At 41.1% G+C, this 17524-nt stretch overlaps 1 protein-coding gene across 5 annotated transcripts in view; it reads left to right on the forward strand.

Annotated features, from left to right (window-relative positions):
* Window positions 1336-17524, forward strand: part of DIAPH2 (diaphanous related formin 2) — a 918057-nt gene continuing 901868 nt past the window's right edge. For 4 of the 5 annotated variants that reach the window (XR_002340795.1, XM_021080479.1, XM_021080480.1 and 1 more), the window contains exon 1: window positions 1336-1830. Coding sequence is in view for 4 of the 5 variants with exons in the window: in XM_021080479.1 (XP_020936138.1) it covers window positions 1696-1830 (135 nt within the window). In the remaining variant the exon portion in view is untranslated. The remainder of the gene's footprint in view (window positions 1831-17524) is intronic. The other variant, XM_021080482.1, reaches the window with a different exon arrangement.

Raw genomic sequence — 17524 nt, forward strand, 5'->3', positions numbered from 1 at the left:
GAGTGAGTGTGTGTGTGTAGTGAGTTCAAAATATACATCAAATTTTAAGTCAAATAGGAACTTCAACAAAGCAAATTTACCTTGGGGCTCTTTGCCCACCCTGTCTGGGAGCATGTATTCCCTTTTGCCTGCTGTCCTTGGGTAGTTTACTACCTGTTTGATTAAAAAGAATGTTGATGACAAAGGCCAAGCCAGGATTTAGACTGCTTTCAGATAGCTAACATTCTTTTTATTCTACTTTCCAAGTTAATTGCCTCCTCACCCCTTTAGCCTGGTCAAATTCATCCTAATGCACTCTCAATAAATGTGTTCATAAACAAATTAGTTTCAGCACAGACAAATTTAGGCTGAAGGGGAGAATGGTAAAAGGGTCACGGTCTGAAGATATCTGAATAACAGGCACATGGGCATGTTCATAGATTTGGGACCTAAATTGACTTTTCAGGTAGCTTCTCCAGATTGTACCATGATGGTTCATTCAGGTCTTGCCTGGCCCTGCTAATGTTCTCAATGTGAGCATTATTTTTAAAGAGGTGTGGGCCTCTTCCTGACAACTCTGGTACTAGAGACTAAGAATACCCACAGTGTTTGGTGGTTGCTGTTGCTGCACAAAAACACCTAGCATTTGTCTAGATTTACATTTTCAACAAATGATCTTTGACACACACGATCTTACTCCGCGAAACAACTTTAAACCTGAAGTGTTTCGGAAAACTTAAAAAATAGTACTCAATCCAATTGTTAGCTCTCCATAGGTGCTTTGGCTAGAGAGCCTTACATCCCCTAGGGATTAAGCAGTGGGCGTCAGCTGCCTCTACCCAGCAGCCTGGGAATAAAGGAACGACTGTATTTCTTTGGTCGCAACGCAATCATGGCAACAGAAAGCACCCACTCTTTCCACTTTGACCCGTGCAGTCTGTCTAGGCAATTAATCAGCGCTCCCTGTGGCGGTTTTCCTACGGGACGCGGGTTGCCTTGCCAATCAACCCCTCCCACAGAATGGAGCGCAACCAAACCACCTGGCAAGGCCTCGGTCAGCCAGGGAAGGTGCTCAGGCCTACACGAGTGGAAGCGGACACTAAGAGAGACGGCCCCGTGAAATCCACACGGGAATCCTCTCGGGCCTCAGTGTCCCCATCTCTGAAATGGGCTACACCTTCTCCCTCTCGGCTAGTTCCCTCCCATTTCACATTAGGCCCCTAGGAAGGGAAATCAGTGCTTAACCGCAGCTTAAACTCCCCTCGTTTGGCTGCCTTCGCTGCGCCGGGCATGCTCAGTAGCCCGACCCGCTCGGCAGCGGGAGTAGGAAGTAGCTTTCCGCGTCCGGGCGGCGGACTGCGGGCACTTTGATGAATCACGTGTGTGGAGGCCCTCTTAAAGAGATAGGCACCTACTTTCCCTCCACCCTAAACACCGCCCTGAGGGCGGCGGCGGCGGCGGCGACCGGGATAATAGCAGCCGCTCAGGGGCAGGGCTTGCCCCAGCGCAGAATAGTGGCAACGGCGTGTCGCGTCGGGGGTGCCTGGGAGCCGGGGGCCTCAGGGACGTGAGATCGGCAGCTCCCCAGACAGACCCACTCTCCCTCCCGGAAAGAGGTGCTGCCGAATCTGCGCGGGGCAGCTGGACCGCCCCGAGGGGCTTCCTCAGTGGAGGAGAGGTGGGGTTCCAGGGCACAGGTGACAGGGCCGGAGAAAGATGGAGCAGCTCGGGGCGGCGGCGGCGGCGGGCGCGGGAGGCGGCGGCGAGGAACCCAGTGGGGGCCGAAGCAACAAGCGGAGCGCGGGGAACCGGGCCGCCAACGAAGAGGAAACGAAAAACAAACCAAAATTGGTGAGTGCTCCCGCAGCCCCCGCCGTTCTTGGGGACAGCGAGAGCCCCGGGATCCTCCTGCCGTTGAACACAGGGGGACCCGGGGCCCCCTCCCAAGGGTGACCGCGACCTCGCTGTGCAACTCGGGGAGCCGCGAAAGCAGCGGCCACGCCGAGGCGCGGAGACGGCGTGGGGGCGGAAGAGCACCCCCTTTCCACTTAATCCCTTTCTCCCTCTTGGCAGCCCGAGAGGCAGTGCGGGAAGGAGGAAGGCCCCACCCCAACTTGGGGAGACCCCGTGTACTGGGTAGGGGCTGTTGTTTGTCTAACTTGCGGCCACCAACCTTTTTTGCGAGATTCCACTCCCCTTCCACCCTTGTCAGTTGCTGGGCTTTACCTCTTAACGGTTAGGGTCCGGGCAGGGAAACCTCTCTTAGTCTCAGTACTTGGAAGCCCACCCACAGACTTACAAACAAACAAACAAACAAACAAAAAAACACCCCAGACCAATCAACTAACCAATCCCTCCAAACAATAACAACAAAACCACACAACGTAGGCCCCCAGTCTTTTACTGGACCAGAAATCTAAGAAAGAGCCGCCTACGTGACTTTTTTTTTTACCCCTCCCTTGCCTCTCCATGTGCTCTCCCAAGAAACATTTCTTTGGAAGAGTGGGGGGAGTGTGGGCGTTGGAGGCTGCTGAGGTGCCAACAGCTGTCGTGTGTGTAATAGGCAGAGTCTAAGTACTTGTACTTAGTTGATTGAGAACGCTCCAAAAGCGGCAGGCAGACTGAACAAATCTCCCTGTCCTGAGAGTGTGTGAACCAGTGGGAGCAGTCCATTTCCTGCCACTGACTTCATGTGCAGAGGAATGAAATCTATGGGGCCTGGTATTAGATTGGGAAATACTGGAGTTTTTTTCAGCTCATCAGTAAAAACGGTTCCTCTTTTTTTTTTTTTTTCTTCAGTTTATAGGAAAACAGTTTAATAATAGTGAAACCTAAAAACTGGTGAAATTAATAAAGCATATTAGCTAAAGACTGTTTCTGCCAACCCTTAGCCGATAGAGGCAGACATTTATCAATAAACTTTCTAATTCGGGTAGCATGAAGGCAGATGGTTTTCCTGAACAATTTCAGCTAATACAACTTCAATGTGAAGTTTCTTAGTTGAGGTCTGAAGCACAAGCCACGTGTTGCATATCTAGTTTTCAGTTTTAACCTGCAGCTTGATTCTAAGAAGGAAGGAGGCAGTGACATATAACTAAAGCCCTTATGGCATCTGGCCATTTGGTATGTACCTGTTGTTCTCATGCCTCCTATTTGCCTTTCAATTATGGATTGTCCATATTGGAAAACAGTGATCGAAGTGTTATGGTTATAGGAAATACGAAGTCTTCTGTTATGTGGAGAGGGACCCGGCGGGTAGAATAAAATAACCAGGTCTAACGTCTCATCAAGTCCACCCTAACTTGAGGCAAATTGAGAATTACTTGATGTAATTCTCACTCCCTCCACCCCCCACCCCCAGGTATTTACAAGTGAAGAAATTGAGTCACAAGTTCTTTGTGAATTGTCTTTGCTGGCAGAGGGTTAATGGTGCTCCTATTGTAAAGACTTCGAAGTTTTGTGGGTGTCGCCAGAATTTAATGTGTTTAAAAATTGTGATGTTGTGATTTTGAAATTTATCAATTTGTGGTAGAAAAGTGACCGCGTTTCCTTTTTATTTTCTTTTGGACTCAGTACAAAACTGTGGTTTAAACGGTGAGGAAAAGTTTTAGTGAAAAATTAAAGTGAGCTGATAGTTTCCACAGTTTGATACTTTCAGCAAGAACTTTCCACTTTTAGGATCTATGCGCTTAAGGAAAAAGCACTCATCTCAGGAATAACACCTTGGTTATATTCTTCCCTTCCATTTGGCCATTTGTCCTGTTTCATCTTTTATGCTTTGACAAGGTAACTAGATAGTTATGAGATGGTATCACTTTCAGTGCCTAGCTTGGTATAGCAGAACAAGAGTTTGAATCCAAGAGTTTAATATCAATAGGGACTTTTTTGCTCAAAATAACTTTTAAGCCATACGTTATTTTACAAGCAAGTATGTCAGAGTTAACGAAAACAAATTTAGGAAGACATTTCAGCACATTTTTAAGGAAGGAACGTTGTCTAAATAACAAGACTTGGTAAACTTTTTAAATAAATGCCTTACTCCTTTTGAGTTGTCTTATTGAAGTGGTCTACATGGTCTTCTAAGGCCTTTTAGAGAGGAGTTCATCTGGGCTTCGTAAAATATTGCTAGTAAAATACATATTTACCTAGACAACATTTAATTTTCTGTGTTAATGTTGTTAATCACTGTAGCAGTCCTTAATTATGTTTGTGTAAAGGAGTTGCAGTGGGGGATCATAAAAGAGAGCCATATGGTAGTAGAAATAATTTGTGTAGGTGATTATGGGGGTAAGGGTAAGAGTTCTTAAACTGAAACTGAAAAATTTGAGTGTATATGTAGGTACATTCATTTTTCTGGGCCCCATAGTTTTTATCAGTTTCTCAAAGGAATCTGTCTCCTATAGAAGAATAAGAACTATTGAGTTACCAGAGAGAGAAAAGGAAATGCCAGTTGATTACACTTAAAACTGGGAAGAAGGGGAGGTCACCGACAAGAGAGAAGGGAAATATCGTGGATCACACAGGTGGTTGATGTTGAAGATAGTTCATCTGGGAGTAAACAGTTAATTACACACATCTATATGGTATTAGCTAAAATGAAAGTTTCTACTACATAGAAAATTTAACTTAATAGCTATGGTGTAGTAGATTCATATAGTGTAAGGCTTGTGATTCAATTGTTTTCATTTAGTTGCTCATTGTTCTGGGAAACTGGAAAAGGAAGGCATGTGTTCTATAGAGGACTGCTTTCATTTATATATACCTTTTAATGAGTATTAGAATTTTTTCAGAGCGACGTCTCATGACTTCAAGGACTTCTGTTTGAGATTAATTAAATCAAAATATAACAAAACTTACTGTTCTTTTCTCCATCTGTGCATCCTCATAATGACTTTTTATTTTGGTTCTTAATGAATGCAACCTTGTTTTGGACTCATCACATTTTGAATAATGCCTTAGTAGTAGAGCTTTGTATTTTATGTAGCTATCTGTTTAGGCCCAGATTGTAGCATGTCATCAAGCAGCATGAGTCTTAATTAGTAATTTGATGTCAACCATGGAATGTATTTTGTCACCTCAAATAGTACAGAGAGCTCTAGAAGTGTTAATGAAGGATACATCCTAAATCCTACATATTTAACCGTGAAGAGAAGCTAGTGTTATGGTAGAACCAGCACCCCTCACACATATACTGTGTTGTACTGTGGCTTAACATTCTTTGATGTTTTTGCATTTTGACTTTGTGTTTCTGTAAAATTCCTGAAGCCTTTGGTTGTTTAGAAAACAGTCACATTAGTAACTTGAAGTAACAGAAGTTAATGTTCTGGTTCTTATATAACTTCCTGAATATTTGGTTATTTGTTTTTAATTGGATAAATCATGTTTGGGTTTTAACTGATAAAGACTGAGCAAATGGGTTCAATATTTATGCAACATTACTGAGCAGTTACTACACACTAGGCATTATTCTGAAGGTTGGTGATATAAAGATTCGGTTGTCCAGTGAGGGAGACAGGGAAGTTAATTCACTATTAAAGAGCTGTGTGATAAGGAAGGATGGGAATATGCTTAGGAGGGAGAATGAGAAACTTGACAGGCATCTGAAACTAATTGGCTGCTTGAGTGTGGTAAAGGAAGGCTTAGCATAGTAGGTGACTTTTGCACCAAGAATAAGGCATTAATTGAAGAAGGGGAGGGAAAGGCCTCTAAGGGTGAAAGAACAACATACACAAGGGTAGAGAGAGATGTGGTAGAATGCCCGGTAAGGGAGCTGTGGGTAGATGTTAGTGGCTGAAACAAAGGTTACATATGGTGGACCTGCTGGAAAAGAGGAAAGATCATGATGGATATTATTATGCCATGTTGGAGTTTCAACTTCTTTCTGAAAGCCACAATCAAGTCATTGAAGCCATTTAAGCAGGAGACTCACCAGATCAGAATTGTGTTTCAGAAAGAAATGTAAGACATTGGAGAACTTCTTGGACAGGGGTGCCAGAGTGGAGGCAGGAAGACAAGTTAGAAGGAGCAGAATGGCATAAGAGTTCCATGTTTAGGGGGTGAGACCTGGATTCTAATTGTAGCACATCGATTCATTCATTTTACTAGCTCGCCCATTTACTGAGCGCGTTTCTCTGCATCTCAGTTTCCTCCTGCCGCTCCATTGCCTTTCCTTTCTGCTACCCACCCTGCACATCCTCACCAATCTGAATGCCCACTGTGTTTGTCCTTTATAAATTAAATCCACTTCTCAAAGTCCCACTGGTGCCTCATACTTCTCTCATTCTTTCATGAAACCTTCAGCTTACTGAAGGCTTTTCCTTATTCTGAATTCCTAACCATCATGAGTCTGAAAGTTACATACTGATTTCGTATCTCCAAAAGATTTTAAAGTGCTTATGGGCAAGGATCCAGCTTGAGGCCTGTTCTTGAAAACCTTGCTGACCAGTGTTGCAAAACTATTCAACTCATGATTATTAGCTGGAAATTCTTTTCCTATAGGCCAGACATTTTGAGAGTGTAAATTGTTGAAAGGAGGCTTTTCAAAAAAGAAATGTGCCATTTTTTTCTCAGGTTCATCTGATGGAGTATACATCCTATTTGTACATTCTTCTGTGTCCTTTCTATAATTTTGAAAGCCAAGAAACTTTTGGGCTGGAAGATCTCATCCCTCCCCGCCTTGTTGGGTTGGATTCTTGTGATGTTACAGCCTGAACATCCACGTGGAGAACCAGTATCAAAACTGATGATAATCCAAGTAGCATTTTATTGTTATTAGAAGATATCAGATTATTGGCAAAAGAATACTGAATGGAGGACTTAAGGACCTGGGTCCTAGTACCTTTTCTGTCTTTTATTTGCTTGTGGTCTCTGATGAGCTATTTAATACCAGAGATTTGAACCCTTGATTACTTGTCTGTCAGTCGGAGATAATGCCTGCCTGATTTGCTTCACAAGGTGGTTTAGATAAAGCACAATAATGAATATGAAAGCATATAGGACATTCTGTATTGCTATGCAAAGATGGAGCATTATTGTTAACCCCTTACATTACCTGAATCCATTGTATTGTGATTGGATGGTTTCATGGCTTTTTTGCACTTCGATAGTTCTAACATTATTATACAGAATGCCATAACACGGTAATGTGCTGATTGATTCCTTGTTCTCGCCGATTCCATTTGTCTCTGTGGAAGGTGATATATCCTGTCCTTCTGCTAATAATCCTTTCTGTTTAATGAATATAAGGCGTGAATTTAACTTTTTTTTCCCCCACTGTAATTTTTTTTTTTTTTTTTTGTCTTTTTGCTATTTCTTGGGCCGCTCCTGTGGCATATGGAGGTTCCTAGGATAGGGGTTGAATCAGAGCTGTAGCCACCAGCCTACACCAGAGCCACAGCAACGCGGGATCCAAGCCGCGTCTGCAACCTACACCACAGCTCACGGCAATGCCGGATCGTTAACCCACTGAGCAAGGGCAGGGACCGAACCCGAAACCTCATGGTTCCCAGTCGGATTCGTTAACCACTGCGCCACGGCGGGAACTGCCCCCCACTGTAATTTTTGAAAAAGAATCAGGCTATCCTTTTCTTTCCATTTATCAATTTGAGGCATTTAAAGTTTCTGTGAAAAAAATGATCACTAGATACCTATGACACTGTCTTGTCAGGCAGCTTACTGCTGTTGTACAAATAAGAAAACTGAGTCACTGGTGTGTTAAGGGGTTTGACCTAGAGATAAGTTTAAAAGCTGTCAGTGCTTTTGTCAAAGTTAGCTATAGCACTGAGTCATCATGCTTCAGGGATTCTGAAAGTGAAAAATTATTCAATCTTTTTTTTTTTTTTTTGCTCCTCTTTGGAATGATTATAATTGTAATCCACCGAGATATCACTCTCAGTGCCAAGAGCTCTGGCAATAGCAACATGCCATTGAAGTAAAATCATCTTTTCCAACCTGGTCTCGAAGAACCCTAATAGTCATAGGATGCTCTGAAAATAGCGCACACATAATATATGCCAATTTACAGGAATTGGCACATTGGACTAAATAAGACTGGGGATCAGTAGCACTATAGGAATTATTATTGAAGACCCAGCTTTCTCCTTTTCCTATATTCAGTCTGCCATGCAGAAGAGACCAGTTCCTTCCATCAGATTTTGGCTGTTTGATACTTTATTTTGCCTCATGACTAGAGAAATGAAGGTGATGGCCAGGTGACTTGACGTATAGGTATTTAGTTGATATCTAAGTGGGCATCTTGTAGAAGACACTCAAAAGTAATGCATATAAAGAAAGGTTGAGATACAGTTTCACATAGCTCTTTATTCAGATTGTAAGTAATAGAAATAAATCAATTTGTACCAATTTAAAACTTGTTTACCTGATCAGGCTGAATCGGTTTCATTCTAAATGATTTACTCTGGCTGGATGTTGAACAGACTTTCAACTGAATCCTGATCGTTGCTTGCTTTATGTGAGGTGGCCTGGGGAAAGGGTATGGGTGCCTTTCTCATGAAAGAATGTGGAAAGCAAAATCTTAACTAATCACCATTTACATAGGCTTTGGTTGAATAAAATTTTTTTCTGTATTGCTTTAGCCAGAGTCAGCTGCATTACTGCCAAATACAGAACAGCAAATTGGCCTCCAGTCTCTCCTGCCTGGACTCTGTAGCCATGCCTACTGCAAGTGAGAAGCTTCTTAGTGGCTATTCAGGCAGGCTTAAGTAGGAATCCACCACTTCATTAGGAATGAATTAGTTCTCAAAGCCTAGTGATTCAGTCACCTGACAATTCTGGGCTCATTCAAGGGAGAAGAGATGTTGGGTATAATCCTTAAAAAAAAAAAAAATCTGGAGTTCCCCCTGTGACTCAGTGGGTTAAGGATCCAGTGTTTCTGTAAGTTGTGGCCTAGGTGCCTGAGACACAGATGTGGCTCGGATCTGGTATTGCTGTGGCAAGGCCAGCAGCTGCATCCCCGACGTGACCGCTAGTGCAGTAACTTCCATATACTGCAGGTGTGGCAGTAAAAAGACAAAAAAAAAAAAAAATCTTATTTTTTCTTCTGTGATAGATATCCACATGCTTTGGTAAAGATCTACTCAAAATTAGGAGGAATTTTTATCTACCCTTAATCTGTTGGTCTTTTATCTCGCTAAAAGAGCTAAAAATAGAGTTTTCACTTTTTGTAAAATGAGTAGTTAATAAGGCTTTTTAAACAAAAGGTATGAACATTTTCAACTTAGTGTAAAGTAGAGAGGATAGTATAATGAATCACCATTGGCTATTATTATCCATTAACTATATATAGTAGTTATTTTAATTTTCAACATTGGCTTCATCCAGCCTTGGTTTTTTTTTTTTTTTCTTGCTAAAGTATTTTAATGCAAATCCCAGATATCTTGTCATTTTACTCCTACATGCTTTAGGGTGCATCTCTAAAAATTACTGACTTTTAGAAAATGTAACCACTATGCCACTGTCACATCTTTAAAAATCATCTAATACTCGATTTCGTAAGCATATATCCCCAGTTGCCTCAAAAACAGATTTTTAATTTAATATGTGCCTAATTAATGTACATGTCGCCAAGCTCTTTAAACAAATACTGCTTTAAATTAATGGTAAAAATGTCATTTAAAGTTGTTCCACATCAAGTGCTATCATGAAGTATCAGCTCCAATTAAGTTCACTTCTGTCTTTAATTCTGTAGAAACATCTGGAAAGGTTGAGTATACAAGTGCAGAGAGACTCCTTAGAGCAGCTGCTATGTGTGTAGAAGAGAGACCAAATTAAGACTTTTGGTTCCCCTCAGTAATTGGGTAATCACTCATTCTTCATTTTGCAATTTGTGAAGTGGTGTAGGGTTATGTGTAATAATTTACCTCCCAGGGAAATGTTGTAGGTAGTTGGACAAAGGAAACATATTCTTGAGTTCTGTAGATAAAGGGTTCATATGGCTCTTGATACGCACACCCATACAAATAAGTTTATGTTACTGGTTCTAGTTTCAATTGCAACACAAGGGCCAATTCCGTACCTGAAGTGTTTTTGTTTTTTTTTTTTAGCCTTTTAAATACATTCCAGGTTGCTGAATGTGGACAGTTGGGTGAGCAAACATTTACAAAGAACTCTGAACTATTAAGTTGCCTTATTTAGGTATTTGTGGGATTAAAATTGAAAACTGGGCTACACTAATGAGGTGATGGGGCTGGGGATGGAGTGGTGAAGTGTGAGAACTCAACTTGGGCAAAAGGCCCCGACTCAACACAGATTGAGTCAAGAAATGGTGTAACCACAACTTTGCAGACAGCAATTTAGTGCTGTTATTCTGCTGGGAGGCAATAGGCATATAATTTCTCACACTTTGTGGACTCAAGTAGGTTTAGACTAGTAAACCATCTCCCCGCCCCCTGCAACTTCTAGGCTGACCATTTACTGACTCAGGTGGGCGATTTTCCTCAAAACAGGATACAGGTGATCGTTGGGGCTGGACAGCTGGCGTTTTTCTCTTGTATCTCTTGAGGGAGAGATAGTGCTAGAGGCGGTTTTCTCTGTGTTTTAAAATCCATCCCTGATAAAATCTCAAATGCTTAGGAGTGTATTATGCTGGCTGAAGCTGCTTAGGCAGATTCCATATGGAGAAAGCAAGACCTTGTATATAGACTGAACATTTACATTTTGAACTTATATGTGTAATTGAGACCAGGGCCAGAGTGTACAGTTGGGCCCTACTCAAGGGTATGAGACCATAGACGTCACATCGCCAACTAAATCATGTGCCTAGTCGCAAGACTGACTTCTGGGGACTGCATCTTGTTCACACAGAGGTGCCATATGGGCTAGCTACTTACTGTGTGTAAAATCAGGTGGATTTACTTCTCAACACCTGAGAAAAAATTCTGCAAGGCACAGGACTTGGTTTAATGTCTCATTAAGAGTAAGTATTTTCCATTTGTCATTGATGCTGAAAAAAGAATAAAGGTGAAGATGTATGTACTATATTGTCCTAAACCTGGCTTTAAATGATTACAGTCCTCAAATGTATAGGGCTATGTCCTTGAAGGCCTAGGCTACAGGTTCAAGATGTTGATTACTTTCTCTAACCTAAGGCTCCTCCCTCTCTGCCTTCCTTCCAGTAACTTTCTGGACTTTATTATCCCAAAGTGCTTTCACATGGTTACAGATTGTATAGATAAGACTGCACTTTTTGGGAAGTTTCTGTCAGAATTTTAATGTCATTTACATTGCCCATGATATAAGGCAAGAAGCTATCTAAGGATGGGTTAAAATAAATTTGGCAGAAACATGTCCTCTAATAATATGCTTACTGTCTAGTACCTCGCATTACAAAATCAATGTGTTCCAGAAGAGTCAGTGTGTACGTAAAACATTTGTGAGTAGACATAATCTTTCCTCAGGCTGACCTCACAGCTTGTTTTTCATTGGCAGTGCATTAGCTTACATTTTTCCTCCCCTTTGGTTGAGTAGCTAATGGTCTTTAAACAAGCTATTAAAGGGAAGAATAATTTTACAATGTAAAAAAATAAAAATGGCCTGGATTTTATCCATGCTGGTGGTTTGGCTTTTCGTGTATTTGTTTTACTCAAGCAGGGCTAACTCATGTTCTCTGATCTCTAAATTCTCAGGCTTGCTCTGAATATCCTGTGCTTGCTTCATCAAACTGTTTTCACATGGCCTTGTGAATTTCTTGAGAGATCCAACTCCTCCGTTTTTATATAAGCTGAGTAGTTCTGAGACCAGATCCTAAACTTGAAGTATCCATATCTCTGTACAAAATGGAATTGAGTCATTAGTTATACTTTAAAGTAGGAGTTGTACAGGGCTCTGGGCCTGATTTTCCATGTTGTTCTACCAGCTCTGTGGTAGCTAATTGTTGATCAAAATGTTATGTTACAGATCCCTGCTTTCAACCCCCTCCCTTTCAATAATCGATTATCACTTACATGTTTCTAACCCTGAAGATCAGCTTATTCCTTCTTGTTTTTATTGGCTTTTGTGAATATTATTAATGGTGTATCCTATTACCTGGCCACAGAAATAACATGTAGAATGATGGCACTGGATGTAAAAGCAATTACTGGATGTGACAGAGATTTATTTAAAAGTGTTTTCTGTCTACACCCATTACCAACCATGTTGCCATAAACTGGTAGAAACTGCATTTTGATCTTAGCACCATGCCTTTGCATTTTCTAGGTGCATCTTATAGAATCTAAAAGTACTTTATATGCTATTCAGAGTTGAAACAAGCTAAATAGGTTAAATGATCCTATCAAGTTGTATTTTTTTTAAAAAGTTAATTTCTGGAAATTTAAACAGGTTATACAGAGAGTAAGCCAGCCACTTTTTAAAATGTAACTCGGGGGAAGTCATTTATTCTCTCTTTGGGTGTCAGTTTATTCTGCAAAATAAGGCAGTTGAAATAAACAGTGTTCAAGGTTCCACTTGGCTCTGTCGTTCTGGAAGTCAAAGGTTATCGAGAGCTGGGGATGGGTGGAGTGGTGAAGCTGCCCTAACATAAAAACATGACATCTGAGTTCTAGTTAGAAAAGTTGGCAGTCATGAAAGATGACTGGTTTAGAGCTGGATGCTAACAAAAGAAAATATACGTTAACTCTGCTGTTCTATTTCTGGAGTCTGAGGTAGTCTAGTTCAGTGAAGGGAATGTCAACATTTCTGTAACCAGACATTGTGTGCAGGGCCCTGCTGGGCCATGTGTAGTACTCAAGCCTGCCCAGAACTGATTCTGGATAACCACCAATATCACCCATGCCGGTTGCTCCTCTAAACGCCTTGTATGTATTTGTTAAGAACTGAGCAGGGTCTGGGATTTTATCCTGCTTCCCCACCCCTTGCTATTTCCTGGATTACAGAAGACTCAAGACTCCCGGGCCAGTGACAGAGATGGTTTATCATTCATTGTGGAAGCAGTGGCCAGGATGTCACCACAACACCCTGGTTCACTGTGGTCCTGAGTCCCACCAGGTAGACTATGATGGATGCCAACACTGGCAGGCAGTTGCACTGCAGAGAGGAACACCGAGTTTGGAGGACTTACCACTTTTCTGGAAAGTGGAAGAAGTCAAGCCCACTCTTTGGGGAGGGGTGATATTATTACCTCATCATCATGGTCACTTGCTACAAACACAGCCTTGGGAAATGGCCTAACAGGGCCTTTCAGTCTTGGCAAACCTAGCAAGAAGGTGCAGGGGTGCATGGGGACCAATGACGGATTACGCCCCCCCCCATAATAGTAACTTATTTGATCCTCATAACAGTTATTTTGTAGGTGTGGAGAAAGGCTCAGAGCCGATAAGTAACTTGCCCAAGGATATGCAGTGGTGAATTTGGAATTCAAGACCAGCGTGACTCTAAAATCCATGTTTTTAACATTTCCTATACTGCCCAAGATCCTAAACTTCCGAGTAGCTCTAAATTGACCTGACGACCTAGTGGTTCTCTAAACTGGTGATGGGTGGACTTGGATTTGTATTATGCTTATGTCTAATTTAGAAGACAGAGTTCAGGGGCCATTCATTTTAGTGTCACTGGTAATCAAAAGGTAGAATTCTTTGAATCACTGCCATGAAATAGATATGTGATCATCTACTAGAAAAAAGATGAGGATGAAAGTGATGTGATTGGATTTTAAGGGTGCATGAACATAATTCTTAAAAATGCCAGCCTAGCCTCTATCAAATAATTTCATGGCCAACACAAGGCCTCCTGTACTGTACTACTGTTGTATATTGTATGCAATTCTGTCTCTGTCTCTCTTTTATTTTGTCTTTTGTATGTTAACTGTGAAGAGAGTAGCTTCTGAACAGGTTACTCTCCAAGCCATACTGTCTACTTCATCTCTTAGTTTCTATCTTTGCCTCCCCACTCTCCTTCTGTTTGTTTGTGAAATTTTGTGTGAAGTAAAACTGCTTTGAGAAAACTAATGCTATCTCTTACACAAGTACACACGATATGCATTGTTTCTTGTTTAGGGGAGTGCCAAGAACCACCTACCTTCTCCTGCTGCTTCCTGTGTCTGCTTTGCCTAAAGACTGGCTGCTAAAAAAGTGCAGCATATTCAGCCAAGTGCTATCTTTTTTAATTGGGCTGCTGAAAGTGTTGTGACAAACTATTTTTGTGTTGATGTGTGACAAGTAATAGAGCCCTAAACTATGGGCTTTGGTGCCAGATAATACGGAAGTGCAGAATGTGATTTGAGTTCTAGTCCCTCAGCCTTAACCATTATCCCTCCCCAAAGAAAATGGGAAACTTTCAAAAAATGCAATGAGTTAAATAGATCATGAGTATACTAGTATCGGCCTAGAATTGGGCTATTTTCATACTTATGCTCACTTATCTCACAAGTTAAAATTTCTAGGTTGGTTCTTTTCATAGAACCATGTACAGTTAAGCATGAAACTAGGAGGTAAAGGGCACCTTAAGAAACGAGGTAAAGGGTACCTTAAGCTTACATAATGATATAAACATACCCAGGACAGCTGTTAATTAAGCAGACAGCATTTAAAAAAAAATTTCTGTTTTGCAAATATCCTTCTTAATCTATTCTTTCAAATTCACGTTTCCTCCAAATATATTGGTCCTGATTGGTGATGTCCTTTTGTTTTTGATCTCATCTAAATGCCAAGAGCTTTGTGTTTAAATATATCAGGAAGGATATGGCATTCCTCTGTCCCCCAAGTGTGTTCTTTTTCTTTACAACAGTGGTTCTAGGTATGGGGTACAGTTTTACCTTCCAGGGACACTTGGTAATGTTTAGACATTTTTGATTATCACAAATAGGGGAGTGTGCTACTGGTATTTCATGAGTAGAGGCCAGGGATGCTGCTGAACATACTTCAGTGTGTGAGACAGCCCCCACTGCAAAGATTTATCCCTCCCAAAATGTCGGTAATGTCAAGGTTGAGAATCTTGCTGTGGATCCTATCACATTTTGTTTATTTAGGGTAAACACATATTGTAGCTCCTTAGCTAAACATCATTCTCCATTGTGTCCTTTCTTCTGTATTGAGACTGGGCCAAATTATCCCTGTCTTCAAGGAAGTGTTATTTATTTCATTGGCTTCCACCAATTTTGTTTTCATTTCCCTTCCTTTCCATTACTGGATGTATGCTGGACTGGACTGTTTTTAACTTTGCAGTTGTAAGTGACACCTCATCACTTATCTCACTTCTGACCTCGAAAAAAACTATTCATTCTCACCCTAATGAGCTTAAAAGGCTGTTTTTCCCATCTGCTGATTCCTTGAACCCTCAACAAGTTTTTATGCTGATCCCTTTGAACTCATCATCTGTACAGATTTTAGATTCCATGGAATCGTTTTCTCTGGCAGCTTATGCCTCTGAATGTAGACTGCCAAAAGTAACAGCTTTCCTTGCCTGCCATCCCCCAAAATTTCTCGCTCTACCTGCTCTTCTCCATATCCATATGCAGGCAGTTGCTTCTTCAGATGCTACCTGAGTGCAGTTGATGCCAAACCTCTTTAATTACTCTGACATCTCAGTTCAATACTATATCAGTGTTTGCCGAAAGCCATCTAACATTGGTGCAGGGCCACCAAAATCAGCATCAGGTTGATTGATTGATTTATCTGAGACCCATCTGTAACCTGAAATACTTGATGGCAGTGGATGTTTTAATGTTCTTCCTCTTGGCAGAAAATTAAAATTAACTTGACACCACTCTCCCTTTTTTTTTCTCTCTCTCTCACACGCCACACAGTGTTTATCACGATTACATATTCAAGATGAGGTTTACTCTTGCCTTGCTTATCACCAGACTGAAGTACTATAATATTAGTCACTGACTGACCTTTATGATTTCTGTTCCAGTTGGAATCAAGTTTAACTTCCCTGTTTGACCAGTGAAAGTCAGTGACTACTTCCCCCCCAACTCATCAGAGGCAAGTTTATTTTCATATTTAGGGTTACTTTTTCTATTTGTCCCTTTATTTAAGTGAAACTATTAACTGTGTTGGTCCATCTGTCTGAACTAACCTCTGGTCCTTTTTTTTTTTTTTTTTTTCTCAGTGACTTCTGTGTACTTTCCTCTTTTTTTTTCATGTAATTCCTTAAAATCTTTTTTTTTTTTTTTTTTTTTTTTTTTTGTCTTTTTGCCATTTCTTGGGCTGCTCCTGCGGCATATGGGAGGTTCCCAGGCTAGGGGTCTAATCAGAGCTGTAGCCGCCAGCCTACGCCAGAGCCACAGCAACGCGGGATCCGAGCCACGTCTGCGGCCTACACCACAGCTCACAGCAACGCCGGATTGTTAACCCACTGAGCAAGGGCAGGGATTGAACCCGCAACCTCATGGTTCCTAGTCGGATTCTTTAACCATTGCGCCACGACGGGAACTCCCCCCTTAAAATCTTAATTGCTTGATTGAAAGTAACATGATCAACTCATTCTCATTCAGCTTTCAGTTTCCCATAGCGAGCCAGTATTCACATTTGTGCTTATTATAAATGGATGTTATAGTGTATGTTCATTCTACACATGTAAAATCCTCATTATGTTTGAGGCATCATGCTGAGGGTAAAAACACAACTGCACATAGGTCATCGTCTTGAGGAGCTTGTGGCCTAGTGAGAAAAGAGGGACTGACAAGTCTAAAGCAGTAAGTCCTATAATAGATTTGAGCAGAGTGCTTTTGGGAATGCCACCTACTGTGCCTGGCAGGGAGGGGACAGACTTCACTGAGGCCATATTTGATTGAATCTGAGTCTTGGAGAATGAGGAATAATTGGTAAGTTTAAAAGGGAAGATGTTCTTGATAGAGGGTTCATCATGTACATAAGTTTAGAGTTATCTAAAAGCAAGTATTTTTTTTTAAGGGTCATTGATTTAAAAGTGTTATGATCTTGGAGGGAAAAAAGGCTGTGACCGAACTTGCTTTGTAACCCAATATAGATGATCATAGGATGCCTTTTTCACCAACTCAGAAGTGAGACGGAGAGAGGGAGCATTTACTGGGCATCTACAATGTTCCAGGCCTTGTTTGGGGAGCTTTAAGTTACCGTCTTAATTTATATCCTCAATATATTTGCTAGGTATGGTTATTTCCCATATTTTATAAAGAAGGGAAATGAATCTCAGGTTACTTGATTCTGATTCCAAAATACATGCAGCCTTCTTAGAAGTACCAGACTATATTTCAAATTTAGAAATGGACTTTAATGTTTTTCTACTTTATGAAAGTCAACTTCAGTTTTTGTATTTTTATATTTTATTTTTCCTCCTATCACAAACCTTATTTAGTTGAATAAAGAAATGCATCTTAACACATTTTATGGTTTAGATTAAGTTAGCTAAGAAAGAATATAGAGCTTGGGGATTTGGTGGGGAGTTGTCTGCAAACATCTAACTGAGAGCTGAATACCATTAGCATTACTAACTGAGAATTTGGGCAAGCTACTCCGTTGGAAAAGTTCTGGCTCTAAAATTCTTCTTGTTTAAGACTTCATCTAATTTAAGAAAGCTTTTGGAGAAATCCACTCCAGGATTGTGCTAA

This window comes from Sus scrofa, chromosome X, assembly GCF_000003025.6.
Source record: "Sus scrofa isolate TJ Tabasco breed Duroc chromosome X, Sscrofa11.1, whole genome shotgun sequence".
Classification (NCBI taxonomy): Eukaryota; Metazoa; Chordata; class Mammalia; order Artiodactyla; family Suidae; genus Sus; species Sus scrofa.